The sequence below is a fragment of the Mastigoproctus giganteus genome, chromosome 11 (genome assembly GCF_048544385.1).
Source record: "Mastigoproctus giganteus isolate SK-2022 chromosome 11, ASM4854438v1, whole genome shotgun sequence".
NCBI classification, from domain to species: domain Eukaryota; kingdom Metazoa; phylum Arthropoda; class Arachnida; order Uropygi; family Thelyphonidae; genus Mastigoproctus; species Mastigoproctus giganteus.
In genome coordinates this window covers 111,854,641-111,876,562 of record NC_143585.1, presented here as the reverse complement: position 1 = coordinate 111,876,562, position 21,922 = coordinate 111,854,641, and the positions used below count along the sequence as shown (strand labels likewise).

General features: G+C 38.0%; 1 protein-coding gene across 1 annotated transcript in view; it reads left to right on the top strand.

Moving 5' to 3' along the window:
- Positions 1 to 3,248: 3,248 nt before the first annotated feature.
- The window catches only part of Tsp86D (Tetraspanin 86D), a 243,034-nt gene continuing 224,360 nt past the window's right edge, over positions 3,249 to 21,922 (top strand). Inside the window, exon 1 of the mRNA XM_090384541.1 lies at positions 3,249 to 3,338. Within this exon, the coding sequence (XP_090240667.1) occupies positions 3,249 to 3,338 (90 nt within the window). The remainder of the gene's footprint in view (positions 3,339 to 21,922) is intronic.

Here is a 21,922-nt window from a genome sequence, read left to right as displayed (position 1 = left end):
GGGAGGTACCCATGGACTGGAGTTGTGCAAATGTAACCCCAATTCACAAAGGAGGATCAAAGGCTGACACAAGTAATTATAGACCTGTTAGTTTAACTTCGGTTCCAGGAAAATTAATGGAGGCACTGGTTAAAGAAGCACTGCAGGATCATCTGGACAAGAATTCAGTTATAGCTCAGACACAGCATGGTTTTGTTAAGGGCAGGTCTTGTCTGACCAATTTGATTGGATACTATGATGTAGTCACAAAAGAACTGGATGCAGGGAATAACTTTGATATTATATATTTGGATCTTAGAAAGGCATTTGATACTGTTGCGCATGGAAGACTGCTGCACAAATTGGAGAAGTGTGGCATTGGAGGCAAATTGCTGCTATGGATAAAGGGATGGTTGAGTGGCAGAAGACAGAGAGTGGTAATCAATGGACACTGCTTAACGTGGACTAATGTTATTAGTGGAGTTCCTCAGGGTTCAGTGTTGGGTCCATTGTTGTTTTCTGTATTTATAAATGATATTGATGATGGTGTATCAGGCTTAATGGTCAAGTTTGCAGACGATACCAAGGTTGGCAGGGTTGTTAAGGACACTACTGATACTATGCTGCTGCAACAGGATCTGGAAAGGTTGAGCAGATGGGCTGAGAGGTGGCAAATGAAGTTTAACATTGACAAATGTAAAGTACTACATATGGGAAACAGTAACCCCAGATCAATGTATCAACTCTGTGGTACTACGCTGACAGTGGTAGAGAATGAAAAGGACCTGGGGGTAATTGTGCAGGCAGATATGAAGTTCTCTGAGCAGTGCAGGCGAGCTGCAAGAGTAGCTCATGGTGTCTTGTCAATGATATACAGGAATTTTTCTAGCAGGGATAAGGATGTGATTATTCCCTTGTATAAGGCATTGGTCAGGCCACACCTTGAGTACTGTATACAGGTCTGGAGGCCTCATTTCAAGAAGGATGTAGAGCTGCTGGAACGAGTACAGAGAAGGGCAACAAGATTAGTGAATGGAACAAAGGGTTGCTCTTACGAAGAAAGGCTTAAGTTTTGCAAATTACAGAGCCTGGAGACTAGGCATCGGCGAGGTGATCTGATAGAGGTGTATAAGGCTTTGAATGGCTTGAGCATGCTCAATGCCGATGGGATTCTTCCTCTTGCTCAGAATAATCACCTGAGAGGGCATAAATTCAAATTGAGGAAGGACGGATGTCGGATAGATGTGCGGAAATTTGCCTTTAGCCAGCGGGCAGTTGGTTTGTGGAATAGACTCCCATCGCTTGTTGTTGAAGTTGATAGCCTAAATAAATTTAAGGCTCAGCTGGACAGGTATTTCGAACGAACGGAGGGGTGAAATGGGAGTAGTTGGTTTTTTTTTTTTTTTTTTTTTTGGCTGATGCTGAATAAGCTTGCTTTCTTGCATCATATGCCTCTACTAATGCTAATGCTAATGCTAAGAATTTGGCCCGAGTTTGGTTTTGCTGATGAAGTTCTTGAATGATGGAAGATAATAAACAACATAGATTATTTTTTGATTTTAGACCGGTTGATTGTTCCAAATATTTACTGCAAGAAATAAACAAAATTCGATTCAATATTTTTTCCAACAAACAGGTGACGATTTGTTCTAGAATGAATTTATGGATCATGCACAAATCATACCCACCTTTATGGAAACAAATGGATCTAAATTCTAAGAATAGATGTACCAAATCCAAGGTGAAAAGTTTTTATGGAGAGGCTAAAAACGTTTTACATCAAACGTTATATTAAAATGAAAAAAATGCCTGATTCAACGGTTCAATGATGCGATGTTTATAAAACGAGTGATAGGTGATGATGCAAGAAAATGGTACAGTTCACTGTCCACAGATGAAAATTATTCATTTTGCGTAAGTGAATGTATATGTTTCATGTGAAAATAAAATTCTTATGCGATGTGTGTATACCTCTTATAAAACTCAGTTTTTAACTTAATTTTTCTACTAAAAGCTTTGCAAAAGGGTGCCCAAATGATGAAAGTTTTGAACATGTACTACACAGCCTGGTAACCGTGCTTCTTAGGAAGGGGCAATAAAATTAATGATCAAAAATTGTGAGGACCGAGTGAACTGTAAGTAAAAGCAATCAATTATTTACAGTAGAGTCGGTCGTCTCAAGCAATTTTATTGTTGATATTTTCCCTGAAGTCTTTTCTTTTCGTGGTCTTTTCTCTAAAATTAATATTGCAAAATTTTCGCTGTTATAAATTCAAGTACAGGGAAGAGTTTTACACATTGGTTGTGGGAAGTTTTCTTTCCAGCGAGTAAGGGATGTTGGTTACTAGAGCAACTTGTATCCGTAGTTATTTGTGAATGGTAGCGTGGGAAAATTAAGAATCAACTGGATAGTTACCAATATGAGAACAGAAATACAGAAGTAGTTTATTTTTTTATTAATCATTTTTATTTATTTATTTTTGGGGTGTGTCACAAAAGCCTGAGACTTTTTTCACCACACGGCTAATTCTAATACAGTATGTAATTAAGCTTGTACAATATAATCTTTTCGAACAGACGAACTACTATACTGGGATGATCCCATCGCATAAGAGAGCCACTATTAAAATAAGCACCTAGCGCTCTTTCACGTATGTGTTGTAAAAACCGGCTTTAGGTAACCGCTGTCAATGTGTAATATTTTTGCCACGATATCAGAAAATAATAGTCTTTTCTGATATCGTGGAATGGTCTCCTGAAATTTCTTACCTCCGCATTTTCTGTATTGAAATTCATATGAAATACCATATTATTAGGCACATCAAAAGATTATCTGTCCATTTCTAAAAAAAAAAAAAAAACCGTGAAGTGCACATAAGTCTGCAGCAGCGGAAAGTAGTCCGCTTGAAAATAAATTATTACTGGAAAAGTTTTTTATGAAATGAAATTTTCTGCATCATACTTTTTTAAAACGGTCATGCAGAATATGGTAGAAACGTATAGTAACTTATTTCGATTTTCAAATCCTTTGCTTGGAGAGGAGGTCTCTAATCTTTGCAATGTGCTTGTAAAACGATGACAGTTGCTATGTTTTTTGTCGAGTGATTGGTGTGCTGAACCTGTCTAATATATACAGTGCAGACTTAATTTGTATATTTAAGTACATATCTTGTGTATATATATATATATATTTTTTTTTTTTCCTTCCTTTCCTTTTTTTAATTTCTGTGGTTGGAAGTATTTGTAAATATTTGTTATGCATGCGAGGCATGGCTCGTTTTTACAGAAGAAGAGAGGATTTTACTTATATCAGTTCTTGGGTCAAGTACATATTATTTTTCTTTAACTTCCTGTTTTGGGTACGTACAGTTTTATTTATTTCCCGGCTGTGATGGATTTTTTTAAGAGGTACTCTTATTGAAGAGTTATTAGTACACTATATATATATATATATATATATATATATATATATACATACTTTTTTTTTATGTATTGTAGCACTTTTTTTTTTTTGTTAAATATAAAAATAAAAGTTGCACGTGATATGGCATAAGACAGTTTGTTTTTGTCCGGAAAATCCTTACTGAGACAATTTATTAATTTTGCTTCATATTATCTTGAAATTCCCTTTTGTATTCTTTACCGTCACTGTAGCTAAGGGAGCCGTTCATTTTTTGTATCAACATATGGACTCAATCTTGCATATGCTTCACAAGGCCCACAGGTAATAGGGACTACAGAGTGTTGGAGGGGAAATGAACATATTATACTGATGAACAAAAAAGAAAAGTCTATGTTTGGTTACTCAACGAAGATCTTAGCGTACGCAAGCCTCAAGCATCTTAGCAGGGCAAAGCAAGTTTGAGGAAGTGGGGGATACGTGCTAATGTAAGCGTACGTTTCCGTCAAACCACAGCCAACTTCAAAAAAAAAAAAAAAAAAAAAGGTGTTGGGGTGTGAATGTATAACACTGATGGACAAAAGCTAAAGTATGGTCTAGTTTGTATATTCAGTGGCATCTTTAGCTTACAGGTGGTCTCAGTACGATAACACCTGAAGTAAGATCCAAGGAGGGACACCCTACACAAAGTTACAGCAGTAGAAAACTTGAAAGTTAATTTCTGAGTAATTATAGTAAACTGCAAAATATGCCACTTTAGTATGCCAAATTTGAAATAGAGTTTGAAAAAAAATATAAAAACGTAAGTGAATAATATATCTAATATGAATACATTTCCGTTTATACCCCAGATTGACCAATATGACCAGGGAAGTTCACAAGATAGAGAAAAATACAAGAATATTCTACCTATTGTAATGCTGCTGGGAACAAGAGTCACTCAAAGCACGTGCATTTTTCCACCCTTATGCTTGAAATAAACACACGTACACATATATAATAAAATTTTTAAAAGGTATTAATAAACAAAATACATGGAAATATGTATGTTTAAATTGAGATTATAATGGTCCTTTAAACAGGAAAATGGAAGTAACAGTTTCATGTTTATATTTTATGTCTGAAATGGCTTTTTAAAATTTTTGCGGCAATTATTATTTTTTTTTGAAAGTAAAAGGCATAAAAAAACTCAACATTGTTTTAAATAATTAATTTTATTTTTTAATAAAAATGTTGCATAGAATAGATGAGATATTGGTATTCTCTAAGCAGAATGCAAAATAAACCGCAAAATGTTTTCCAAAAATTATAAAGGAAGTTGGTCATTTGCCATAATTTTTGCTACTTTTGGGTGCCACCAACACTATGTTAAATCTTGCTGGTCACAAAACAGTTGAAACTGCAGGGACAATGTGATGGTCTTAATTCTCACAGACAATTTTAATTCTCACAATAGACCAGACTGTAATGTGTTTCCCTGGTATTACACTACTTTCGAACAGAAAGCCTTGCCAAAATGTTAAGTGGCCATTTGTTTAAAAGATGATGTTAATATGATAGTCTGTTTTGGGACAAATTGGTCCCTCGTCAGATAGTAGGAGGTCTTCCCTGCACAGAAAAAAGTTGTAAAGAAGTTGTTCGACATGAGCTAGCATATGGAAATCGGAGTTTTCATAGTTGTAAAATAGCAAAAGCTATTTGTTTTGGCTGAGTGTTGTCACTACAGACCATCTGCTATCTGATGAGTTATCAGGTTACTGGTTTCTTCTGAGGCAGACTGTCATAGCAGCCTCATCCTTTAAAAAACATAATCATTTAAACTTTTGGCAGGGCCATCTATTTGAATGCAGTTTATTGCCAGGACAACTCATTACAAAGGCAAGTTTATTCTGCTGTGAGAATTAAGACCATTGCATATCATCATTCTTCTCTTTCTTGGTGATTCCCTTCTACTTTTGACTCTCTCTCTCCCTCACAGGGTAACTCTGAAATTTTTTTTTGCCTGGTGCAGCATAAGCCTCAGGCTTCCTTGCACCATATGGCTAATAATAATAATAAATAATGATAATTATCAATGCATTTAAGCAGATGAAAGAACAAGGTAGTGCTGCAAATACCTTATAATTTATTGAGGCCATATAGCTTTAGCAGTATTATAACTCTGAATTTCTCTCTCTCTTTTAGTACTTACTACAGAGGGTCCTCGATATACGTCGCACCGATATACATTGTTTCGCATACACTTTGAGTTGATTAATTAAGTACAATATACATATATATTAGCACTTACGTCGTTTGTACTGGAATACATGTTTATTTCCCTCAAATCTTTTCTTCTTCTGTATTTAAATTCATAATACATACTGTATATAAAATGTAAAAATATATACAGTATGTACAAAATATAAGTATAGTTATAAGTATGTATTAAATATTTAATACAACAAATAAATTTTACAAAACTGTATAGCCATTATTGTATACTATACAGTACTGTAAATCATAATTTTAGAGAATATATAATGAAATAAAAATGTAAATAATAAATAAATAGTAAATTCTAGAAAATAAACAATAGAACTTTCTAGAACAATATAGAGTAGGTCTGGGACATCACACGGCACCGCTTGTGTACCCACAATGTCCAGTTCCACGTTATTTTCGTGAATGAAGAGGTGCTGTGAATACATATATATCCAAAAATATTTCACTAATCCCTCATTATGAGTGGAAAATATTCAAGAAAGTTGCCTAGTGCAGTGACTTTAGATGTTAATATAGAGGTGATTAAGCAAAGTAGAAGTGGTGAAAGAGCTGTTGATATTGCTCGGTATCTTGACTTACCGCCAACAACAGGGTGTACGATTATCAAAAATGCAAGGGAGATAATGAGCAAAGCATAGTAACCCAACATTCTACAATTAAAATTACTAGGCAGAGGTGTAGCATTATGGAAAAAATGGAGAAGTTGCTTTCAACATGACTTGAAGATTTGCACAAGCAAAATACTCCAGTAAGTTTTGCTCTTATTTGGGAGAAGGCCCTCAGCCTTAATGATTTTGTTAAAAGTGAGGGAGTGTTTAGCTTCAGAAAGTGAAACTTTTAGTGTGAGTCGTGGCTGGTTTCAATCCCGTTTTGCATTTAAAAATGTGAGGCAGCAAGTGCAGACACTGAAAGGGCATCTGCATTTGCACAGACTTTGTCTAGGATTGTAGAGGAAAAAGAGTATGACTCTAGATAAGTTTTTAATGTGGATGAAACTGGCCTTTACTGGAAGAGAACGCCATCCAAAACGTACATTTCAGCCCATGAAAAAAGTGCTCCGGGGTTTAAGGCCTCCAAAGATCACTTTTGCTTGTGGGTGATGCAAATGGAGGAAAGAAGTTTAAGCAACTACTTGTGTATCACAGTGAGAATCCTAGGGCTTGGAAATCCCAGCGCAAGGCTTGGATTATACAAGGCAAATCTTCTGTGACTGGTTTGTAGAAAGTCTTGTTCCTGAACTAAAACTTTGTTGCTAACAAGAAAATTTGTCGTTTAACATTTTTCTGTTGTTGAATAATGCCCCAGCCCTCGACATAGACTTTGAAGCTTTGTGTCCAAACATCAAAGTTGTTTCGGCCACAACTAACTACTTCACTCATTCAGCCTATGGTCCAAGGTATCATAGCAAATTTTAAAGCTTACTATTTAAGAAGAACATTTAGAAAGCTAATCGATGAAACTGATGGTGAAGGCAAACCAACTGTTCACTAGTTTTGGAAGAGCTTTGACATCAGGGATGCAGTGTACATTATTGGTGAGGCATGGATTGAAGTGACAGTTAGGTGTATGAACAGTGTTTGGCAGAACATTTATCCTAAAGCTGTGCATAACTTCACTGGCTTTGAAACTTCTGAAGAAGTTCATGGGGAGCTAGTGTCTTTGGCAAGACAAGTTTTTGATAATGTAGAGGAGGATGTTGTTAAAGAGCTGCTTGAGTCACACTCACAACTCTTAACTAATGAAGAATTGGCTGAACTGAATAGGCAGGCATTTGATGAAGAGACCATGAAAGATGAAGGCACAGGCCCAACAGAAGAAAACAGCTTAACAACAAAGGATCTTAGGTGTGTTTTTAACTTTGCTGATGAATTAACAGGCATTCTGCAGAGTTGTAATCACCTACTTGATTGTTCTGCTAAGGTAATATGACTCATAAATGATAGTGTCTTGCTGTCGTGAGATTTATGACACAAAGGTTCATGGTGACAAGTAGATGAAGTTAGACTCCTTCTTCAAGAGAAAAGCCGGAGAACCTCAGCTAGTCACAGAAGCAGCAGGAACTTCAGCTACAGGTGTGTTCATCTGCGGCAATTTCAAGTGCTGAGGAGGAGCTAAAAAAAAAAATATATTTTTGTTTTATTAATAATATTATAGTGTATTTTCTAATTATTATTTAGCAATTACAATAAATTATACTGTATTACAGTTCAGTGTGCAATAAAATAAGTATTTCCTATCCATATGCCTAAATACTTCTATATAAATTCAAATTTTTTTTTTTAGTTGATCTGAAATATATCTCTTACATAATACATTAGTTCAATAGGAAATTGGTGGCGCCTCCGTAGCCAGGTGGGAAGGAGCAGCAGTGCGTAGCACACGCTTCTTGATTAGACCGGGGTTCGAGCCCGTCACCACCAAATATGGAGGATGCGGAAAGGTCAGGGAATGACCACCGCATATCCCGGAGCAATATGGCCTTAGTTGCTAATGCTTCTGAAATCCAAATACCAAAAAAACCAAACCAATAGGAAATTGATGTCAGATATAACTCATTTCATTATAAGTCATGCTTTTTAGGAACATGACTACAATGCATATTGAGGACCCCCTGTATCTCTTATTCAATAAACTTCATAATTTAAGATGAATTATTCTTACAAATTACAGCTATATGGCTGGTCATACAGTATTTGTGTGAGCTGCTGACTTGACTTGATGTTACTTTAGGACAGCTGAGAGCGAAGAGAGATCAAATTGTATAGTGTGCAGAGGCAGACTGAGCCTGGGCAGCTAGGTGGCTATTGGTGCTTGGGGCCAATAGTGCAGCTTGTTACCACTGCAAAAAAAAAAAGATATAGAGCCAAATTGTCGGGAGCTGCTGGGGCAAACTGCAGCCAATCTTCCTCTACCTGTGTGTGGGTGCTGCTGGAAATTTTTTTTTATCCCCTAAACATGAAGAGTCACATGCTATAATACTTAGTACTCTGAAGCTGAGAAGACAATACTTGTTGACATGCATGTGAATTTCTTTTGATTGTTTTTTTAGTGAGAATACATTGGTAGGAAGGTTGTTTTCCATAAACACAGAAGGGGAATAGGAAAAGTTGGTTCTGTGAGTTTGGCATTTACAGTGGATGGATGTTGACTAGTTGTGGCCAATCAGAATGGTTTGGAAGAAATTGGGGGAATTACAGATGCCAATTCGGATGAACATGGAAGTAGTTACAGAAATCAGATGAACATGTAAGTAGTTACAGAAATCAGATGAACATGTAAGTAGTTACAGAAATCAGATGAACATGGAAGTAGTTACAGAAAAAGCATTCAGCAGAAGCTGAACAAAGCCAGAAAGTGAAGAGACTTTCTAAGAGACAGGCCATTAATTAACCCGACAGCCTACTTTTAAATGGAGTCTAGAAGCTTCAAAGAGGATTGGGGGCAACATCCCAGATGTAGGGGCGCCTCCGTAGCCAGGTGGGAAGGAGCAGAGTACGTAGCACACGCTTCTTGATTAGACCGGGGTTCGAGCCCGTCACCACCAAATACGGAAGATGCGGAAAGGTCAAGGAATGACCACCGCATATCCTGGAGCAATATGGCCTTAGTTGCTAATGCTCCTAAAAAAAAACCAAACAACAACCCAGATGTAGGAACAATATTCTGTGGTAGGGTGGATTTTGTAGAGAATAAGTAATTGTTTTGAAGAAAAGTTCTTTTAAATGCAGAAGAAGCAATATTTGTGATATGCTTATGCCAAAAAAGGCTAGACGTTAGTGTAATTCCTAGTAGAGATATTAGCATTAGTAGAGGCATACGATGCAAGAAAGCAAGCTTATGCAGCATCTACCAAAAAAAAAAAAAAAGCCTCCCATTTCACCCCTCCATTCATTCCAAATGCCTGTCTAGCTCAGCCTTAAATTTATTTAGGCTATCAACTTACACCAATCAACTGTCCACTGGCTAAAGGCAAATTTCCGCACATCTATTCTACAACTGCCTTTCCTCAATTTGAATCTATGCTCCCTCAGGTTTTTAATCTGCGCAAGAGGGAGAATCCCATCAGCATTCAGCTTGCTCAACCCATTAAAGTCTTCAACCCCAAGGGCTCACCACCTGGTGAGCATGGGCTTGGCACACCCAGGGTTCTGAGCTAGATATCATTCTTCTCTTTCTTGGTGATTCCCTTCTTTTCTCTCTCTCTCTTTCTCTCTCAGGTTAACTTGGGAATTTTTTTTTTTTGACTGGTGCAGCATAAGCCTCAGGCTTCCTTGCACCATATAGCTAATAATAATAATAAATCTATGCCCCCTCAGGTTCTTAATCTGCTCAAGAGGAAGAATCCCATCAGCTTGCTCAACCCATTCAAGGCCTTATACATCTAAATCAGATTACCTCACATGCGCCTACTCTTCCGGTGCTGCAGTTTGCAGAACTTAAGCCTTTCTTGGTAAGAGCACCCCTTTGTTCCTCACCAATCTTGTTGCCCTTCTTTGTACTCATTCTAGCAACTCTACATCCTTCCTAAAATGAGGTCTCCAGACCTGTACACAGTACTCAAGGTGTGGCCTGACTATTGCCTTCTACATCGGGATAATCACCTCCCTATCCCTGCTAGCAAAATTCCTATATATAATCTTGTCTAGAAATCTGAGTGTCACTGAAGACTAGCAAAGGAGAAGTAGATTCATTTTTGCAAGAAATAAGACCGGACAAAGTTTGAGGGATTATTTCTAACTAAGTTTTCTTTATCCCACTGAAGAATTACTTGGAGATTGGCATTTAAGGACTTCATGGAGGATATTCAAGAAATTAAAGCTGTTTGTGCAGACAGAAGGTTTCAGAAATTGGAAGGTGGAAATGTAGAATGTGCCACCTTCAACAGAACTATGGATCGGATTTCCATCAGAGGGAAATGTTCATTAATATACAGGATCAAAAAAATGGCAGGAAGAACTGAATCTTGGGGAAATTCAAGCATTAATGGAAACATTAAAAGAGAGAGAGAGTGCTATCTGCCATCGATCAGATACAGTCATTAGGCCACAAGATGACAACTGTTTAGAAGTTGTTTATGCCAAACATGTTTTGGTGTTAAAAACGGTTTTACTGGGTTTTTCCAAAAATTTTGTAAAGAAAAACCATAATGCGAAAAGCGTTAAGAAAATTTATTCAAGTTTAATTTATCTTCTACTGGTCCAAATTTAATGAAATTTTGTAGGGAGCTTGATCTTAGCTCTATACTAGAGAAAGAACTTTCAAACCTCTGAAAATTGCAGTAGTTTTTCCAGGATAGTGGAAAATATGAACTTGTGATCAAGGAAATTTTCTCACTTAATAAACAGGATAATGTGGATGTATAGCATATCATTGGCAAGCTAAGGAATTTAGTAACAGAAATATTAAGGTTTTAAGATACAAAAAAAAAAAAAAAATTTCGGAAACTGGGAATTGCGTTAATTCAAAAACACATCTGGTTTCAAGTCACCTGGTATTTTCAGATTGAATGTAATTTTTTTCTTTACAATTAAACTCTGAGGCTGGAAAAGAGTTCTGCACATTTATGAAAGCATTCTTCAACTTAGACAAGTCATCACATCCTTCGATAAATACTACACATAATGGAACAACTATAGATGTTGTATTTAGTCGTGAACTAAAACCTCTTTAATGTAAAAATTATATATCCTACTTTAGTCATCACAGATCAATACTTTCAGTAAGTGATGTGTAATTATTATTAATAAAATAAAAACATTATATTATTATGCATGAATTTTATTAAAATCTGAAAATTGAAATGTTTTTAATGCCTGCTGATGACTCTTAAATGAAAAACACATTAATATCCTAGCGGCAAGGACACATTAGCATTAGTAGAGGCATATGACAAGAAAGCAAGCTTATCAGCCAATCAACAACATCAGCCAAAAAAAAACAAAAAAACCCTCCCATTTCATCCCTCCATTCCAAATGCCTGTCCAGTGCAGCCTTAAATTTATTTAGGCTATTAGCTTCCACAACAAAAGATAGTTGATTGGTGGAAGCCTGTTCCACCAGTCAACTACCCACTGGCTAAAGGCAAATTTCCGCACATCTATTCTACAACTATCTTTCCTCAATTTGGAACTGTGCTCCCTCAGGTTCTTAGTCTGAGCAAGACGAAGAATCCCATCAGCATTCAGCTTGCTCAACCCATTCAAGGCCTTATACACCTCAATCAGATCACCTTGCAGGTGCCTACTCTCCAGGCACTACAGTTTGCAGAACTTAAGCCTTTCTTGGTAAAAGCACCCCTTTGTTCCCCTTACCAATCTTGTTGCATTTCTTTGTACTTGTTCTAGCAACTCTACAACCTTCCTAAAATGAGGCCTACAGACCTGTACACAGTACTCTAGGTGTGGCCTAACCATTGTCTTGTATAACGAGATTATCACCTCCCTGTCCCTGCTAGGAAAATTTCTATATATCATTGACAAGACTCCATGACCTGCCCTGGCAAACTGTCTACACTGCTCAGAGAACTTCATATTTGGCTGCACAATTACCCCCAAGTCTTTTTCACTTTCCACTTCCCTGAGTGTAGTACCACCCAGTTGGTACGTTTCTCTTCGGTTATTGCTACCCATATGCAGTACTTTGCATTTGTTAATGTTAATCTCCAGTTGCCACTTCTCAGCCCATTTTCCCAATTATCTAGATCCAGTTGGAGTAGCATTGTCATTACTGTCGTTAACAACCCTGCCAACCTTTGTATCATCTGCAAACTTGGACTTTAACCTGATATGGCTTCGTCAATATCATTGATAAATATGCAAAACAACAATGGGCCCAACACCGAACCCTGGGGAACTCCACTAATAACATTTGTTCACGAAGAGCAGTGTCCATTCATTACCACTCTCTGTTGTGTACATTATGTACCTGGTATAGAATTTTTTATTATTTTTTTAATTTCTTGAGTAAGGACAGTTCCTAGCAGTCTATGACGACAACAACAACAACAACATCACCATGTAGAGGTATTGTACCTAGCAAGGTTGATCTGTTGATATATGTTTGCATAGTCTCCTGTTGGATTGTGTTGTTTGTGTTCAGTCATTGGCCTCTTCATCTAGTGTGGCACAAATTATGTACCTCGCTGGTTACCATCTCTGCCCCATGGAGGTTGTCCATCTACTGGTACCTTTCTATTCATTGGAATTCTTTATATTTTATTTTGATAGCAAGCTAACAGGTAATCATTAACAGTGTATCCGAGAGCAGAACAATGAACAGAGTTGATAACTACAGGGGTCCCCAGATTTCGAGTTTTCATTATCTGAGTATTTATTATCCCTGCAGTTACGAGGATTAATTTCTGAAACTGATACAAGCAATGAAAGTAATATGGAGGATTTTTGGAAAAGTTTTAATATTTTGCATGATATAAAAATGATTGGAGAGGCTTGGAAATAAATTTTGTGTAGATTAATAGTATTAGTAAATTAATAAGAGGAGTTTACCTCAATATAGTACGTGGAACACTTCCGTATGATACCCTCCAGAAATTAAAACGGAAAAAACGAAAAAATCGACAACTTACCGGTACATTAAAGTAAAATATAAATAATTAAAGTAAATTATAAATAATTAAATAATCAATTTAACACAATTCAAAATCAATTCAAAACAATTAAAATTCAAATTAACGCAATTAAAAGAATCTAACGAAAATATTCAAAACGATTTTCCTTCCTGAAGCTGACAATGCTTTTCGACCGACTGTCGTGATCACAGGAATGAAAATTATCGAATCAGGCTAAACCTGCAACTTAAATAGTGATTATGTGTCTTCGCGCATGCGCGTAAAGGTCCACGCATCGGAGATCAAATATGGCCGCTGAACATTAACAGAATTCTCGTGTAATTTAATTTCAACGGTTTCTGCAATTAATAGTCGCGTATAATTACGTTGAACGTTAAGTATTTTGGCCTCGTTAAATAAAAAAGTATGTTTTTCGTTAATGGCATGAAAGGCTAATTCTGACGCTGCTGAACGAGAAGCACGAACAGAGGCTTCGTGTTGATTTACACGGATATTAAGAGAAAACCGCGTGGAACCCTGATAAGACGAGTCGCAATCACCGCAAGAAATGTTGTATACTAGATCATTAATTTGTGTTGCGAACGCCGAAAGAACCGAGCGATTGTTCAGTATAGTGTGTAACTTCCGTATAGGCCTAGCTATAATTTTAAATTCGGTATCTTTAAAGAATCTGTTAAGCTGTTTGTGCCACTGTTCAACATATGGGACAGAAATAAAGTATTTTTTGATATTACTATTGTTGATTGGTGCAGTATTTTGTATCCTATCCTTAGCTTGTACCCTAATTCGATTTATAGTGTTAATGGGATAACCCCTGTTCAAGAATCTGCTAGTTAATATTTGTATTTCTGAGTCTAAAGCAGAATCCGTCGTTGAATATTTATAGGCATTTAGAAATTGATTAAAGATAATCGATCTTTTGTAGGTGAACGGGTGGTAGCTATTATAATGTAGAAGCATACCGGTGTTTGTGGGTTTTCGATAGATGCTAAATTGTATTTTGTTCGAGTCCCGGGTAAGCGTGAAATTTAGAAAGTTTAATGACTTAGTATCCGTATCTTCCCTTTCCAATGTAAATTTGAGTCTAGAATGAATATTGTTAAACGAATGTAAAATATCTTGGATAGTACTACTATCGGTAATAACTAGAACATCGTCTAAATACCTCCCATAGTATGTGATACGGGGACGAAAAGGTGTCAAATGTATCTGCTCAATCGTTGAGAGATAGATCTCTGACATTAAGCCACTCAGGCTCAAACCCATTGGTAATCCAAAAATTTGTTTGTACACCTTGTCTCGAAAGGTGATGTAGTTAGCCTCAACTAATAGTTTAATTAAGTGAAAAATCTCCTTTATAGGCAGCTTCGTATAATTAATCGGTGTCGAGTTTTTATTTAACGTATCCCACATAATATCCCACATATGTGTAGATTAATGAATAGCTCATGGAAAAAGTTATACCTTGATGCTGTTCATGAATGTGAAGAATGCAGTGTGAACGGGTTACAAAATGAAATTGTAAGTATTGCAAAAGAAGCGGGATTCCACAAAGATGATGGAGATATTGCACAATTGCTTGAATCAGGGACAGCAGAACTCGGTAAGCCGAGCATAGGGGCACTAATGTCTGGGGGCACTGAAATTCAAAATTTTTGTTATTATAATATTTAATAAAGATATCCCAAGGGCGCCAAAAACCCTAGGGTCACACCTGGCCTGAATTAAGTGCGAAACCATTTACAAATGAGGAGCTAGCAGAATTAGACCAGCTACCCACAGAAGAAAAGGAAGCTGAAAATGGTGTAACTTCAATAAACTTTACTTAACCTTATATTGTTCAATGTATAATAAAAAGTCTAATAAAATAATTTTCTCATTTTTCAGTTCCTTCAATCCATTTTTTCTATGTACAGTTACATAATACACATTACGAAAATTTGGTCCCTATTTTAAGTGGAATTTTCTGGAACCAATTATCCTCAGATAACGAGGATCCCCTGTATTATAAGAGAGATTTCCAATAGTAAAATAAACCATTAAGATAGGTTCAAACCTTCAAAGGACATTAGCATTAGTTGAGGATTGTGGTGGCGGGGAGCTGGCTTATATGGCATCACCCAAAAAAAAAAAAAAAACCCTTCCCGTTTCACCTCTCCAGTTGCTCCAAATGTTTGTCTGGTTTGGCCTTGAGTTTGTTTCAGCTGTCAACTTCTGCAACGAGAGATGGAAGTCTGTTCCAGGAATCAACTACCTGCAAGATAAATGCAAATTCAGCACAACTATTAGCATTAGTAGAGAGCATATGATGCAAGAAAGCAAGCTTATATAGCATCACCCAAAAAAACCCCTTCCCATTTCACCCATCCGTTCAATCCAAATGTTTGTCTAGTTCTGCCTTGAACTTAAGTTGTTGACCTCCACTACAACAGATGGAAGTTTGTTCTAACTTTCAACCACCCACTGGCTAAGGGCAAATTTCTGCACATCTGTTCTACAGTTGTCCTTTCTCAAATTGAGTTTACATCCACTCGGGGTGAGTCGTATGGATAAGAGGAGGAATCCATCAAGCATTGAGCTTGCTCAAGCCGTTCAAGGTTTTGTACGTGTCAATTACGTTGCCTTGCGGGTGCCTGGTCTCCAGGAGCTGCAATTTGCAGAACTTGGGCCTTTCTTGGTAACAGCGGACCTTTGTTCCACTAGCCAATCTCGTTGCCCTTAACTGTGCTTGTTCCAGCTGCTCTGCATCTTTCCTGGGGTGAGGTCTTTGGACCTGTATATGGTGCTCAGGGTGTGGCCTGGCCATTGCCTTGTGCGGGGGAATGGTGGCCTCCTGGTCCCTGCTGGCAAAGTTCCTGTGTATTATTGATAGGGTGCTGTGAGCTGCTCTTGTGGCATGTCTGCGCTGCTTGGAGGGCTTCATGTCTGACAGCAAAATTTTCCCCAGGTTCTGTTCATTTTCCACTACCCTGGGTGCGATACCGTCCAGTTGATATGTTACCCTGGGATTACTGCTAAGGAAGTTTTCATAATTATGGTTAAGGGTTTGCTTACTTCCATTGCTGCTTCCTTTAATATAACTGGATAGATCCCATCCACCCCAGTTGCCTTTTTTATGTTCCATTTCAACAATTTCTCCTCCAATTTGCTCTCAGTTATTACAAAATCATTTGGCTCCCTGCCAGAATTTGACAAGCTTCTGGCATCCACTTTCCTACAGACCTCATGTGTGAATGTAGATGCAAAATACTCATTCAGTTTTTCAGATACCTCAGCAGGTTCATCAATAATTGAACCATCTATGCCAAGTGGACCACTCTGATTCATCTCCTTCCTTCTAGAGTTTACATGATTAAAGTCTTTACTGTTTTTCTTTGCATTGTTAGCCAAAGATTTCTCGTAATCTGTCTTTGCTTGCCTAATGTCTTTTGTGACTTGATTACAGACTATCAGATATCTACCACAGGCAGCTGTGTCTCCTGATAATTTATATGCATCCCGTGCATTTTTCTTCCTGCCAGAATCTCAGTAGGTCATTTGACTTCCATTTAGACCTAAACCTTGAACAGTATTTCTTAATTGGTATGAAAAGCCTAGTAGTTTCCAAAAATTAATTTGTTGAATGCTTCCCATTTCGAATTTGCTGTTGGTAACATCATCAGTTGGTCACACTGTATAGAATTTTAAAATCTCTGAGACCACTGTAGTCACCTGTATGAAAGCAAATACACTTCATTTTACTCCCAATGGTAGTTACATCTTTGAGTTAGGTGCCACCGTTGGGCAGGAGCAGCAGTGGCATAGCACACGCTTCTTGTTTAGACCGGGGTTCGAGCCCATAACCACCAAATAAGGAGGATGTGGAAAGGTCAGGGAATGACCAACGCCTATCCCCGTAGCAATATGGCCTTAGTTGCTAATGCTCCGAAAAAAAAACCAAATAACAACAATAACATCTTTGAGTTAATCCCACAGCAGTACACTGTGATCATTGCCACCTAGTGGTTCCTTTATTTTCAGATTCTTAATCCATGAAGAATCACTGCTAATAATCACATCAAGAGTATTACTCCCTCTGGTTGCCTCTCGAACATGCTGCTGTAGATAACAATCATCCAGTAAATCCACAAAGGTTATGCTACAGTGAGAGTGACCAACTCACAAGTTCCAGTGGGAACTTGTGAGTTGGGAAGTTAAAATCCCTCATTTTACCCCAGGGGCTCACATCTGGTGAGTATGGGCTTGGCAATCCCAGGGTCCTTTGCTGGACATCATCATTCTTCTCTTTCTTGCTTTCTTGATGATTTCCTTCTACTTCTGACACACACACACACACACACACTCTCTCTCTCTCTCTCTCTCTCTCTCTCTCTCTCTCTCTCAGGGTAACACGGGATTTTTTTTTTTTTTTTTTTTTTTTGGCTGGCGCAGCATAAGCCTCAGGCTTCCTTGCACCTTATGGCTAATAGTGATCATAATCATTATAAGACAATCTGATTTACTGGCTCACTAGGCCGACCGGGCTAGCCGAGTGGGTAAAGTACCTGCCCGGCAACCCAAAGGTCGCGGGTTCGATTCCCGCCTTGGGCTTGGATCAAAGTACTGCAAAAACCTTGGGAGGTGCAATATGGCCACAGAAGCTGATGCGCCAACAACTACCAAATCAAAAAAAAAAAAAAAAAAAAAAGGCTCACTCTATTTTTCTGTATAGTTCTTCACTGTACCCATCAGAGTTATTAGGCCTATATCACACTCCTACTTGCAACTTTGTTTTCCCAGTGCTTATGTCAAGAAAAACTAACTGAAAAATGCACTGTCCAAGCATGTCAACTGGATACACTTCTAAGATTTGTGTTTCTTAATTAACATCATCACTCCTCCTACCCTGTCTGTCTTTTTTGTACATATTACTTTTTTTTTTAAATTTTTTTATGAAAACCCCAAACATGAGAGATATTGTTGTTTGTTATTTGGTTTTTAGGAGCATTAGCAACTAAGGCCATATTGCTCCGGGGATATGCAGTGGTCATTCCCTGACCTTTCCACATCCTCCGTATTTGGTGGTCACGGGCTCGGACCCCAGTCTAATCAAGAAGCGTGAGCTATGCACTGCTGCTCCTGCCCACCTGGCTACGGAGGCGGCATGAGAGATATTAGAACCTATAGTACTTAGTACCGTGCTTGGATTAGAGGTTGAGAACACAAAAGAAGATGTTATTTGGTTTTTAGGAGCATTAGCAACTAAGGCCATATTGCTCCGGGGATATGCAGTGGTCATTCCCTGACCTTTCCACATCCTCCGTATTTGGTGGTCACGGGTTCGGACCCCAGTCTAATCAAGAAGCGTGAGCTATGCACTGCTGCTCCTGCCCACATGGCAGTTGAATGGATAAACGAGGAAGAAGAAAAGTTGGTTCTGTGAGTTTGAAGTTGGACAGTAAATGGATGTTGGCTGGTGGCAGCACATGTTTGGACTGTTTTGAAAGAGGGAGTGGGAATTATAGAAGCTAATTCAAAAGAATAGTGCTCATGGAAGAATCTGTAGAAAAGGCATTCAGCAGAAACACTATATCTATGAGACGGCAAGTGGAGAGACACTGTTACAGATGAGTCATTAATTAACCTATGTGCCCTCTTCTGAATAGAATCTAGAAACCTGAGAGAGGTTTTGGGGTCACCGGCCCAGATGTGGGAACAATATTCCATGGTAGGGCAGATTTGAGATTTGTACATAGCGAACAGCTGTTTGGAAGAAAAGTAATGCCGAGGGTGTAAGAGAAAACCAAGTTTTTTAGATGCAGAGGAAGCAATATTTGTAATGTGCTTGTGCCAAGAGACAGTAGAAGTCAGGCTAATCCCCAAAAGAGATAGATCATCTTGCGCAGAAATCGGAGTGTCACCATAGATAAGCATAGGAGCAGAAGAATCCTTTTTGTGAGATATAAGAGACAAGACCAAGTTTTAGAAGGATTGAAATCAATGAAGTTGTCTTTGCCCCACTGGAGAATTACCTGGAGCTCGGCATTTAAGGAAATGGTAGTAGATATTCGAGAAGTTGAAGCTGATTGAGCAGGGTAAGGTTTCTCAAACTGGAAAGTGGAATGCAATGTGCTGTCATCAGCAAAACTATGGATAGGATTTCCAGCCGATGGAAGAAGGTCATTAATGTATAAGAGGAAAAGAGTGGGGAAAGAAATGAACCTTGGGGAACACCAGCATTAGTGGAGAAGTTAGAAGACCAAGAGCCATCTACCATCTTCCTCAGTGAGTGGTCAGAGAGAAAATGATACCAATTACAAAAAAAAGTTGGCAAACCATAAGATGGAAGCTTGTTTAGAAGACCTTTATGCCAAACATGATCGAAATGCCTTTGAGATGTCAAGAGCAACTGCTTGTGTTTCACTGAACTTTTCCATTGAATTTGTTCATAAATGGATAATATAAGCCAGAATATCACCAGTTGGTTGACACTGATGGAATCCATACTAGTGATCGTTGATCAGATGGAAGGTTTCTAGATAACTCTAAAGCTATTGATTTCTCCATTATTGATTATATTGATTTCTCCATTATTTTAGAAAGAGTAGAAGTAATTGCAATGGGACGAAATTGGATGGGAGGGATTTGTCACCCATTTTAGAAACTGGCTTGATATAAGCAAATTTACAAGTAGAAGGAAAAACAACTTTGGAATAAGAAAGTGAAAAAAGGTGGCAAAGAACAGGAGTAAGTTCAGGAGCACAGGTTTTGAGAACAAGTGGAGAAATACCATCAGGAACTGGAGCTTTCTTAGCATCAAGATTTATCAAAAGCTTTCTGACATCTTTTTGACGGAAAACCGTAGGAAGCATTGAATGGAGCGTTTTGGGAATTGTAGGAGGTTTTTTCCAAGATCATTAATATATAAGTTGGAAGAAAAATCGGATGCTAGCAGGTCACCTTTATTCTTTGGTGAAGTGACAATAGAACTATCTGGTTTTAACAGAGGTGGGAGCAGAGATGGGCAAAAGTTGTAGCCAATAGCTTTGGCAAGAGACCAGAATGCTTGGCTACCATTAGGAAAGAAGCAAGTTTTCTACTCTTAGCATATTCAAAATTTATTTTGCACTGATTAATAACTGCTTTACAATTGTTACGAGCTTTTATGTAGGCAGAATATGAAAGTGAAGAATTGGAAACAAGCCAATTACAATATGCAGCATTCTTCTCCTGAACGGAGTTAGTACGTTTATTAGAAAACCTAGGTTTAGATAAAGACGAGATTTTAAAGTGGAGTGTGGGATAAAGGATTCCATTCCTACAAGAATTATTTCACTGACACCATCTGAGCAAACGTTGACATCAGAAGTTTTGAAAGAGTAGTCCGACCAAGCAAAAGAAATCTCGCAGTTCATCCCATTTTGCATTCTTGTAATGCCAAACAACATGAGGTTGGGAATAGCCATGAGATAAAGGCTCCATTGGAGAAGAGACAATCACCAAGTTGTGATCTGGTGGTGCCTAAAGGACCACTCACTTTGACCATGTACTTAGAAGGGTTGTTTGTAAGAAAAAGATCAAGCGAGTTGGCTGTATAGTTTTCCAGTATTCTTGTAGGTAAATGAACAGTCTGTGCAAGCTCATTAATAATTGCAAAAGCCTCAGCATCTCAGCCAGCTGGTGCGGTGTGACCAGAAAACGGAAGCCAGCTGGAGTTGTGAACATTAAAATCACCAAGGAAAATTACCTCACTGTTAGGAAAGTTGGACTGGAGAGTATCAAGTTGCAAAGAGAGGAAGTCGAAGAGCTCCATGTGATTATTGGAGTTTGGAGAACAGTAGAGACAACAGATAAATTTGACAGAATGAGGTAGAGAGATTTTAAGCCAGAGAAGATCAAAAAGAGGAGATTCCAAATTACCAAGTTTCTGACAGGGAATATTAGAACGGACATATGCACAAGTACCACCTTTGAGGCAAAAGGAATCATACAGCGAATAATTTGAGCAACTGAGACGAGCAGAGTTAAATCAACCGATAACTGAGATTCTGTCAGAAAAAGTACACGGGGGTTTGGCAGACTGCAACTGGACATCATTGAGATTAGAATCGAGACCACGTATATTTGTGAAATGAACTAGGAATTGTTTTGGATGTTTAGATATTTTAGTTTGAAAAATTTATGGTGTATTCCATAGTAAGAAAAAGTGTGGGGGGGAACATGCTGTATGAAGTAATGAAATCTTTGGATATGGTGTACGTATGGTAAGAACATATCCAGATCCTTGACAAATGTGGTCTCAACAATGCCCCCCGCATTGTTGAGACCACAGAGTAGAAGTAGCAAGATTATACATTAGCTGATCCGGAAGCCTCCTAAAGAGTTACCAATAGGTTCGGTCCAGTGTGCTAACTAGCGGCCTACTAACTAGATCAAGCATGTTGGCAGTATGGTTAGGATTGTCCGGTATACTGGTAGGTAAATGAACAATCTGTACAAGGTCATTAGTAATTGCAAAAGCCTCAGTATTTTGACCAGCCGGGTTTCTGTGACTAGAAAACGGAGTCCAGCTGGAGTTGTGAACTTTAAAATTACAACGAAAATTACCTCACTATTAGGAAAGTTGGACTGGAGAAAGTCAAGTTGCAAAGAGAGAAGTCAAACCAGTCGAAGTTATTAGTGGAGTTGGGAGAACAGTAAAAACAACAGAT